General features: G+C 32.2%; 1 protein-coding gene across 1 annotated transcript; it reads right to left on the bottom strand.

Annotated features, from left to right (window-relative positions):
* Window positions 1–4,011: 4,011 nt before the first annotated feature.
* LOC106305339 lies at window positions 4,012–5,291 on the bottom strand. The gene is made up of 4 exons (XM_013741718.1): window positions 5,161–5,291; window positions 4,789–5,076; window positions 4,483–4,710; window positions 4,012–4,392 (listed from the first exon to the last, which is right to left on the bottom strand). The coding sequence occupies exons 2-4, from the start codon at window positions 4,993–4,995 to the stop codon at window positions 4,057–4,059; spliced, it is 771 nt and encodes a 256-aa protein (XP_013597172.1). The 5' UTR covers window positions 4,996–5,076; window positions 5,161–5,291; the 3' UTR covers window positions 4,012–4,056.
* Between the last annotated feature and the right edge of the window lie 6,113 nt (window positions 5,292–11,404).

Raw genomic sequence — 11,404 nt, 5'->3', positions numbered from 1 at the left:
GAACTTTTGGTCCATGAAAAGATTACGATGATTCACTGGGGAGAAAATACAAATGTATCTGAAGTTGTTGTTCCGGCGAGTTAAGTAGCTTTGATGCAACGCAGAGAGCTTCATGTCCTCTCTCGCTGACTTCTTTAGTCTTCTTCAACCTTCCTCCTCTTCCTTATCAGCTGCACAAAGATTAGTTCAGTCTCACGAACACAAGTCAGTGATGCCGTTCGTTTTCACTTGCACGCAAAGCCAGGAGCTAAGCTAGACTTATCTTTTACTGGGTGCACACAGGGCAGGCTCAACACTGTTAAGAACCCTAGGGCGAATTTTTTTTTTTTTACCGTCTAAAATTTATATGTAGATAATGTTTAAAATGTTTTTAAAATTTAATCAGTAGTATTTTGTAATACATATCAAATAATTTGGGCCCTTTTCAATTTTATTTATAATATTTATAATTTTTTATATATAAAAATATAGATTTATAAAAAAATTGGACCCCTTAATTAGTATTATACGAGAGGACACGGGTTTGGGTTCGGGGCGGTCGCACCGCTTGTCCCCCCTAATAAGCCGGCCCTGGGTGCACAATAATAAATATTAATGATAAAAAATAGAAAAGTGGAGCATTGATCCAACGTCCTTTGAGAGTTGTGGGTGCACCATAGCCAAATGAACCAATTCCAACTCAAATGTCCATTGTAATCTAAATAATTAGGGGTGCATGTGCACCCATACACATCAACGTAGCTTTGCCCATGCACAAAGCATAAACATGACAGCTCTGCCCCACCAAAGTGTCTACCGGATACACATAAAAATACACCGTCTAATTTTACTGGGCCAGAGCTGTTTATCGAGTCATGATTACAGTAGAAACCAAGACCCATGATAGGCCCATTAACATTCTTGGTTTGTTCAATGATGGTTAATAAAAACCTATAATCACTAAATAATACATGCAAATACTTTCAGTTCATGCAAGTATGGATGGATACTTCCATGTAAGAAAACCGACTTGGTATGCGGTATCCACAGTTAGTTTTCAGATATTTGTGATTAATCGAACATGATCTTTGGCTATATAGTTAAGTTTTTTTAGAAACGAGACCAAAGCTAGCTCAAACTTTTTAAAACTCGAGTGATGATCAAATCTGCTCTTGCAATATCCCAAACTCTTTTTTTACATCAATATCCCAAATTACAAATAAGTTAATGTTATTTTTATCATATGTTTAATAAGGGACATAAATATAAACTTGTTTGAAAATTCAAGCTGGAGATGGTATTGAGTTTTATATTTATATAGAGGTACAATGTAGGTGTATAATAAGTCAAATCATTTAGTTTCAATAATGCAGTTGTCGCATGTAAAAGTTAAGCAGTGAAACGCCGAATAACAAGATTTTGGACAAATATAAATGTGACTTTACCTACGATCTTTGACAAACGCAGCTCAATAATTGTTTTAAAATAGTAAGCTTTTAGGTGTATACATCCCCCTTTCGCAACTCACGATTTTCACATGTGCGCTTTGTTCTCTGCATTAGTTTTACAGTTTCATGACGTTCTTACCCTTTGCATCATTTCATGTTCCTCCTTCGGCTTTAATAAAGTCAATAGTCAAAACTTTTGATGTGCTTGGATGCTCTCCAATAAATCACTAATTAGGTTATAAACTAACTAGTAGGAGTATAATTCATAAATGAATTCTTAACTATTATCCTCTGTTAATTAAAAATGTCGAGATATTCCCGACATAGATGTCTTTAATTAGTGTTCTATCTTCTATCTTACGTTTAGTTTTGTTGTTGATAGAACTACTGTCTTATACAGTTCGATTTCAGAAGTCAATAATAAACTAAAAAAATACATTTGACGAAAAACAGAGTCTATTGTTTACACATGCGTCCAAATAACAATAGAATACGTAGGTTAATTATCATCATATAAAATATAAGGTACAATTTACGCATCCCGAAAGAGCGGACTGTATGAATGATGATGATGATACATCGACTTGTTTGCTTCTACATTCTGATTACAACATATTGTCGTTTTAGTGATTCTACATTCTGATTACAACGTATTGTCGTTTTAGACTCGGATACACAAATTAAGAAAATAATTAATTTTGTATATTTACTAGATAAAACATCATTACCAATACACCCAGAGCCGGGCTTAGAATTTTTAAGGCCAGAAGCCCAAAAAGAAAAAGTGGCCGAAAATAAAATAATGTAGGTAGGGGGATTTGAACTCTGGTTCGGAGTTACTGAACTGTGGCTATTGAACTACTACACTAAAGACACACTTATTGGAATTTGTGGCCGGTTACATTAATATTATTTGGCGGCCGGAAGCCCATGCTTCTTTAGCTTGGGCCCAGAGCCGGCTCTGAATACACCTAACTATATTTCAACCAATAGAAAAATATATTGAAATACAAAATCATTAAATTTTACATTGAAATTGTAAAACGACACTTAATTTAAAACAAAAAATTTATTCTCCAAAGACAAGTAAATTGAAACGGAGAGAGTATGTTACTAAAGAGGCAATTGCCTCAGCCCCACCGTGTTAATCAAATTTAAGGTCCTCTTTCCAAATTTTAGTACTTCATTGCTCAAATTCAATTTGTTAATTTGCTTAAATATCTGTGAAATTATTTTACAATTTGAGCTATATTAATTAACTTACCATAAAATTACATGACTTATTATTGATTATGATTTTCATGACTTCTTTCTGCATTTCTTTATATTTTGATTATATTAATTTATTTTCATAAAATATCATATTGATTTGATTCTATTATAAATTTCTCACTTTAAAAATTTTATTTGGCAAAATAATACATCAGATATTTGCAGAATTTTAATAGCATATTTTTAATATGGAATGTTTAATATCTTATTAACTTATATAGTTAATTCCCCAAAGAATAAAATTTATATCTAGTTTTTTTATAACACTACTGAATACTATATGCAATTATTATCATCTATTTATCAGCATCATGAGTTATATAAATTTTATATTAATTATTTTTATAGTTTTATATGATAGTTATGATACATAGTTTATTTAAAATTTTGCCTTAGCCCCTAGAAAGCTAGGCAGGGCACTGCTTCCTCTATAAGAGTAATAACATAGAAGTATAACTATGATATTATAGTAACGATGATTGTGGAGACACTCACTAGTAGAAGCAGTGTATGAAATACCTGCAAGCCTTTAGGTTCATATGTAACACACTACAAGAAAACAAGTAGATACCGACTGCAGAATCGGTAGAGAAACAGTCGCAAATTATGTATTACGACTGAATAGCGACTAAACGTTATGGTCGTCAATCATCGTGTCGGTAATTAGAGCGGTCGGGAATCGGTCGCCAAATTACGACTATCTTACGACTAAATTACAACTAATTAAATCAGTCGGCAACTAGTCGGGCAACAGTCATACTATATTACGACTACACTCCGACTATTTAACGTCTAATCTACAACTACTTTCTTGGCAAGTATTTCGTTTAAATGCAGTAGTTAATCAGTCGGATATTCGAAGTCGTTAATCAATCGGGTTCTTGTAGTCGTTAATCAGTCAGTTATGTGCAGTCGTAAGTCAGTCGGTATTTTTAGTCATAAATTAGTCGGTACTCGTAGTCGTAAACTAGTCAATATATTTCTGACTGCTTAGCGACTACAGTTATTTTATGAGTCGCTATTTAGTCGTAAAATATTTCTATTTTGATGACTGTTTTACGACTGTATTCAGACTTCTTTTTTGTTATTTTAATTCCTAATTTTCTTATTTGTGCTTTCTTGTTTGTGATGCTATTATATAATAAAACAATATTTATTAAACAAATTGTGAATTTGAAAATACTAGTTATTTTTAAACCTGAAAATGTGAACCACCGAGAGTTTTACAAAAAATGTTACCTACCACCGAGAGTTTACAAAAAATGTTACCTACCACCAAGAGTTTACAGAAAATATTGACAAACAACTAAACAAAAGTCAAGTTTCATGTCCAAGAGACATAAACAAGAAAGCATGATCAGGTGGTGGAATTAGTAGATACGAACTGATCAAATCTATGATCAGTTGCAGACAGAAACTTCTTCACTACAGCAAACTCATTGATCTGCTTTGCTTGCTCTGCAATAGTAGCACCCTGCTCTGCAATAGTAGAGCCCTGCTCAGCAATAGTAGTAGCCTGTGCTGCATTAGAAGCAGCCTGCTCTTCTATTTTGCGGTGAGCTTCTTCAAGCTGCTTATTCATGTCAAGGAATGCAGAAGAAGAGACCTCACTGTACTTCCGTTTACCATTGACGAGAGTTTGCTGGAGGCTTCCAATGCCATAGTAATGTCCTCTTTCATCTGTGAAAGTAGACTACAACAAAAAAATAAAATTGTTACAATAAAGCAGAAGAAAAGAGTATGAAGTATAAAGAGAAATTTTTTTTTGAAAGAAACAGCTTACCAAAAGGAATATCTCGGTATCCTCCTCTATGGAGAGCTGTCGATCATTGGAAGCACCATCTGAACTCTGTGAGTTTTCAGCCTCAAGGGCAGTCAACTTGGCTTCTTTGTTCTTCTTATATATCTCTGCAACCTGCTCAGCTTTCAAATCAACATAGGTCCCATCCTTTTTTGTATGTGTCTTGATGTAAACTTCACCAAGAGAAACTGGTCTGCCCAATTCCTCAACCTAAAATGGTAAAAAAAAAAAGCAAAGGTTAATGATACAGATTGTTTAACTTTTATGAAAGGAGCAAAAACAGCTTACCATTTCATATTCGATTTGTTGGAAAGACTTCTGGCCAGTGTTGTGCTTGTGTGGACCAAGTCCGTTCCGTTCAGACAAACGAGCCACTGATGCAGTTTCACTTTTTTTTTTCGCTACAGAAGTGTCCCAATACGCTGTCATTTCTTCCCACAGAGTATCATGGATCCAGCTTGGTTGCTTTCGTTTCCTCCTACAAATGCTAACCATGTCTTTTATACGTAGCTGACATATGCTCTCAAATTTTTCCTGGACAAGACCAGTGTGTATTTGACTCCAAGTGTGAATTTTCTACAAAAAAACACAGAGAAAATTGATGTTAAAAGTCAAATTAAACAAAAGTTGAGATTTAATATAGAAGATAAAAGACTTAACTGCAAATTCTATAAATATTGTCTCTTGTTTGTCCTGAGGCACAACAGTCCAACTGTAATAAGCAGCATCAAACTTTTTTCTGAAAGTCTTTGAGATCCTCCGGGTCAGTTTCCCTTTGTCACGACCAAACCTCAAAACACATAAACAAAATAATGAATATATTAGATCGGAACAGAAGTAATAAACCAGTGACTAAGCCAACCAAAGCAAGCCAAATTTAAAGACAAAGTGAGCTTACATCAGACACTCTAAACATTCAAGTGAACTGAAAAAGGTGTGAGCTAAGCAAGCCTCGTATAGTATTCAACCAGCGAGCTAAAAAAACTGTAGGCTAAGAAGTTAACCCTCACATAAAAAAACTCAGTGAGCTATAAAACATTCACAAGTTAATATTTTCTTGTTTGCAAAGCCTCAAGTAAATTAAGTGGCATAAAAAACAATCAAATATATTATTCACGACAACCATCATACAAGGGATTTTTTGTTCCTTCTAACAAATCATAAAACTTTTTTGAATGGTTGCATGCATCGTCTACTACATTCTGGTAACTACCATCCGGGTAACTACCACCCTGGTGATAATTGTCAGAACTCACATTATCACGAAAAGCATAATTTACCATATCAACATATATATCTTCAGTACCAACTTCTTCATTACCACTTAAATGTGTCGGGTCAACATGACTCGTTCCTAATGCCATATCAATTTCTTCTCCATGATTATACCAAACATAATAATCTTGCATGAATCCTCTACTATATATATGTTTCCAAATTTTTGACCCCGGAAGAAATTTATCGTTTTTGCAAACACTACATGGACAGAAAAATTTACCCCCGTTGCTTTGCGTGAGAGGCTGACTATTGGCAAATGTCATGAATTGATCCACCCCTGCTACGAATTCTTCCGAGAAATTTCCCGTCCGTTCATCGATCCTCTTGTACATCCAATCTCGAAAATTAGCATTGTTGTTATTTCCCGACATTGTAACACTTCAAACAATCTTTCTTTTTCTTTTGTCTTTCACGATTTTGTTTTTTTGAAATTTGTTTCTACGGTTTCTCAGCAGAAATGTGGGGAGACACCGTCTGTATTATATTGCAAATTGTCTGACTTATTAGCGACTAAAGACTGACCAACCAGTAAAATATTAGTTACAACGACCAAAATGTAAAAAATGTGCCATGTATCGGTTTTAACCGACTGATTAGCGACTAAATGATGACCACATACGCATAGTCGTTAATCAGTCGCTATTTACCGACTATAATGCGACTGGATATTTCCGACATGGTATTAGTCGCTAGCCAGACATTATTTAACGACTAAACTACGACTGGTTGTTGTAGTCGTTTAATTTGCGGCTGTTGTGCGACCGTTTTTCTGCGTCGCCAATTAGTCGCCTAACAGTCGTCGCATAGTCGTTATATTTTACGACTACCTCTTCAGTCGCAACCCGTGGTCGGAAATCACGTGTTTTCTTGTAGTGACACCAAGTTACGATGATTGTGGAGCCACTCAGTAATAATACATTTTCAACCAAAAACAAGAATTCCTTTTGACGTGGCTGAAATACCTGCAAGCCTTTAGGTTCATATGTAACACCAAGTTTGATAAAATGAGTTATAGGCTGTATTTATTACGCGCATCAGGTAAACTCGATTCAAATTGCGTAAGCATATACACAGTGGCGGATATAGAAAAAAATTTAGTCGAGCATTATCATAAAGTTTGATTTAGATGGGGGCATTTTCTTATAATGTGAGCAAATTATGTAAAGAAATTTAAGATTTTGAACTGATCAATTGAAGCAAATCAATATTTAGTCGGGGGCACATGACCCCGTTCGCCGCCGTTTACTACATCCGCCCCTGCATACATGTGTGTGTGAACTCATACAGATACATGTTCTATGTATAAAATCATTAAAATGACTCCAAGTCGAGAGAAAAGGCACGAATGTCCTTTTCACTTCCTAAGACATCACTGTAAATTGATGGATCCACACTATATATGTCTACGTCTATTACGGAATTATCATGGTTTAACAAAAAGGTACGTAAACTAAATATGTTTGTGGTCCCTTATCGATTCAAGTGTTTGCTTCTGTTGTATGTCTCCCAACAGATAAAATAAAATTTAAATTTTGGGTAACATGTGCCAACCAGTTCACAGCTAACCCCCACTGCATTATTATTTATACGATATACGCTAATTAGTATTAGCAAGAATTATGATATGAAAACAAATGTTGACTATTCACTAGCATCCAAATAAGAAAATGAAAAGTGATGTCGAGATATTAACTGCTTTGTTGTTGTGACGCTGTATTGAGTAATCAACATTAGAAACTTTGTAACCTTAGTATATTTGTAGATGAAGACATTAGCATTTTACTATATTATGCTAAGAGTGAATGTGAAACGGTTTCATGTTGGTCAAATCTGTCTTTATGGCTTTTGTATTATATCGTGGTAAAAAAACTTATCATATAAAAGTGTTTTTAGTTTTTTTGTTAGTTTAATTTTGAAGTATCAAGATTCTATAGAAAAGCTCAATCTAATCTCTAAAAAGTGGTGCGATCCACGGATAGATTCTTACTCAGATTATTCAAAATGGACCGTTTATATCCATGTAGCCACAAGTTGAAATGTAGTATAGTGTCTTCGAACCCGGATTGCTTAACAACCCGTCTACTACTAGACTATTACTTTGTGGTTAAAAAAGTGGTTTTAATTATAGAAAACAGTTTTGTATTCCAGGTTTTAATTATATATTTTTATCCAACAAATTATTGACTGTTGTTACAACAAAAATATTCTTCTGTGAACAGAAGTGTGTAAAGTGTGCGAAACTAATAGTATATATATATAAGTATATAGAGTGCAAGACTTAAGGACTGATACATATTTCAGTTTTTTGAATAATTTTAATATAATTGGTGAGTGATTCTGGTGAAAGATTCACCGATATAAATGTTCTAAAATATGTATTGTCTGAGTGTTACCCGATCCGTTCCATTTATAAAGATCGAAAGATCCGAAACTTTCTGTTAAACAAATAGTTTTCTACTAAAAATGTCTTGTATGAAATGCGTTTGGTTACACGTTCATATATAAAGTATAACAAATCTTAAACCATTACGATTTATGTCTGTCATGACATCAATGTCGGTCACATAATATTTATGTGCAAAATGGACCTACTTGTAGGCCTGAACATGAATCGGATATCCGGATTTTTGAAAGTATTTGTAATTTGCTTCGTGTGTCACGTATATCTAATTTTTCGATTTGATTTACTTCGGAAAAATACGGATATTCAAAAAAACGGATATCCGGAAAATAAATAGATATTTGCGGATATTTACAAATGTATTCGCGAATATCTCATATATTTTGATTAATACAAATAATCTTAGAATTTTGATACAAATTTGTTTTGTAAAATATTTGTTTGTATGATATATATGATAAAAATTAAAAGAAGCAGTGAATCTACATATTTTGTAAATTTGAACTTAGTTAACAATTATAATAACATAAAACTTAAGAAAAAAATATAATTATCATAAATGTGTTATCTTCCTTTAATGTAATACTTTTATATAAGTAATAATGTGAATAGAATTTATCAAATCATATGTTAGACTAATACTTATATAATTTTATACATTAAAAACTTTAAATATAATCAAGATATACATGTATTTATATATTGCCGGATCGGATCGGATATCCGCTTCCAAAAAATTTAATATTTGTGATTTGCTTCAATTTTTACGGATATTGATTTTTAGTATTTACTTTGCTTCGAAAGTTTACGGATATTCAGAATTTTCGGATCGAATCGAAACAAATAAAGAATTGAATCAAATTTAACGGATAAAATGCCTAGCCCTACCTATTCTTACGTCTCTTATCAGTTACTTTCTTATTATTGGATTTTTTTTGGATATGAATCCAAGCCATCCTATGACATACTCACACGTAAAACCGCTTTTGATGACGTACTGACTACAGAAATCATATAGAGAGAGGAAAATATGCTGTAAATTAACAGATTTTACCAAAAACAAAAAAAAAATACTGGAACAAGGAAAATTCTACCCGTTTACAAAATTTTTGGTTTAAAAATAAATTTGTATTTGACATCAAAATAAATATATAAATATACATTTAAACCCAACGATGCACATATTTGACTTGGAACACGTATATCTAATCAATGTATTAAAATTAAATGCTAAGATCTTGTCAGTAAAATAGAATTGGGCATTTGGTATATATGCTTTTAGATTATTCGATTTTCAGTTTTGAATAAAACTTCCAAAGTTAATCGAACTAGTAATTCAATTTGAAATTTGAACAATTTGATTCAATTTTGGATGTTATTATTTCTTTCAGATTAAACCGAAATCAATTTTGGTATATATTTTGATTTATTTGGTTAATATGGTTGATACGTCTTAAGCATAACGGTTTTTGTTTGCCAACCCGAACCAAATTGACAACCGGTTAATTATATAAAATTTGTTTTTCTTAAGCTGGTATTAGTTATTTAAAATTTGTTGATCAGTTTATAGTTTCGACCGGATGTCAAACCAAAAGCCAAAACTTCCGTTCAGCCTGCACAACACTACAGTAAACGATTGAATTGGCACACAGAAATAACAACTAATATAACACGCAAAGTCACATGGTTCCAATCGAAAAGTCGATCTTCAACGCATTCAAGTTTTCAAAAATATGAATTGTGATTGTGACTATATTTTATTAGTTTGGTGCTATAACGTTCAGGCTTAGAATATAATTGTTCTTAATGTGTGGTGTGGCTCAGGCATTGGACACCAAGGATTAAGACATTACTCACTTTTTCTAAATACTCTATTTCTTTAAAATATACTTTCTCTATTTCAAAATATATGAAATTTTAAAACAATGTTTAACTATTAAAAAACTTGTCGTCTACATAAAAACATTATTAAAATATTAATTAAAAATTATTCAATTAGTTACAAAATAGACTATAAAATATTATTGATTACACGTTTTTGATAAAGTTAAAAGTTCCATTAGAATATAAAAATATCATCTATATTTAAACATCAAAAACTTTTTAAAATTATATTTTGAAACCTAAAGAATATAATGTTTTAGCTAAAAAGATTTAAAAATCTACTTTATCTTAAATATTATTAAAATATAATTTTTAAATAATTATACTAATTATAAAATATACTATAAAAATATTATTGGTCATATAGTTTCACCGTTTTAACTGTTTCCATTTGAGATTATCACAAAACTAGCCTTACAATGCTGTGAAGTGTAAATATATGCACTGAGTGTCGATTATGGCCTTAAATCCCATCGAAGATATCTTTAGAAGGGTAGGCATTATAAAATCAAGTACATCGCTATTGCGTGGATAGAACGTCTATTTCCAAACGCCATATACAATGTCCACCGACCACCGACCTAAATTTTTGGGTATGACTGGTAAATTGTGGAGTAATTAGGAGTAATTTAAATAGAGTAACTAGGTGGAAAAGTGGCAGAGCAACAAAAAGAAGAAAAAGTGAAATCAGGTGAAATTTATTTTCCATTTCAAAATCAGTGAGGGAACAAAGTGAGATAGAAATTGGTTTAACCTGATTGGCAAAAGTATAAGTTGAATTGGGAGAAAAAGAATTCTCGCTAAAATATTCTCGCTATTGGTGCTTTTCAGTCAGACATTTTTTATTTTGATATTTTTAGAAAAAATATTCTATCTTGTAAGAAAACTTTCTAGAGTTATTGTGACTAATGACATTTGTTGTTTGCAATAATTTAGGTAATGCTCACGATTGGGATTCATAGTACAACTTTTTCAGATGAACTATATAAGGTTGGATCCCACAGGAAATTTCAAGATTTAATCATAACCACAATTTAAGAAATTTTGGAAAAACTTAGCAAATTCCAAATGGTAACAAAAAAACAAGGAGTGGTAGAAAGTGGCTATTATATACTAGCTTTAAAAAAGTGGCTATTATATCTATAATAACTATACATAATGATTGTACATAAATCCTAAGAAAATTATATTTTTGCATAAAATATTGAAATTATAAAATAAGACAAAATTAATAGTTGACAAAAAAAAGAAGACAAAATTAATAAACATAGGAGATAAGAAAAGACCAAAAAAAACGGGAGAATTGCCAAGTGTGACTCAAAACTTGGAGTCAAACCCAAA

The sequence above is a fragment of the Brassica oleracea genome, chromosome C7, assembly GCF_000695525.1.
Source record: "Brassica oleracea var. oleracea cultivar TO1000 chromosome C7, BOL, whole genome shotgun sequence".
Classification (NCBI taxonomy): Eukaryota; Viridiplantae; Streptophyta; class Magnoliopsida; order Brassicales; family Brassicaceae; genus Brassica; species Brassica oleracea.
The sequence above is the reverse complement of the archived record's forward strand: the minus strand, read 5'-3'. Positions and strand labels throughout refer to the sequence as shown.

Coding starts and splice junctions, on each gene's coding strand:
- LOC106305339 (XM_013741718.1), bottom strand. CDS start 4,995: ATGGTTAGCATTTGTAGGAGGAAACGAAAGCAACCAAGCTGGATCCAT. Junction 4,711..4,788: donor AACAAATCGAATATGAAATG/GTAAGCTGTTTT, acceptor TTACCATTTTAG/GTTGAGGAATTGGGCAGACC. Junction 4,393..4,482: donor ATACCGAGATATTCCTTTTG/GTAAGCTGTTTC, acceptor TTTTTGTTGTAG/TCTACTTTCACAGATGAAAG.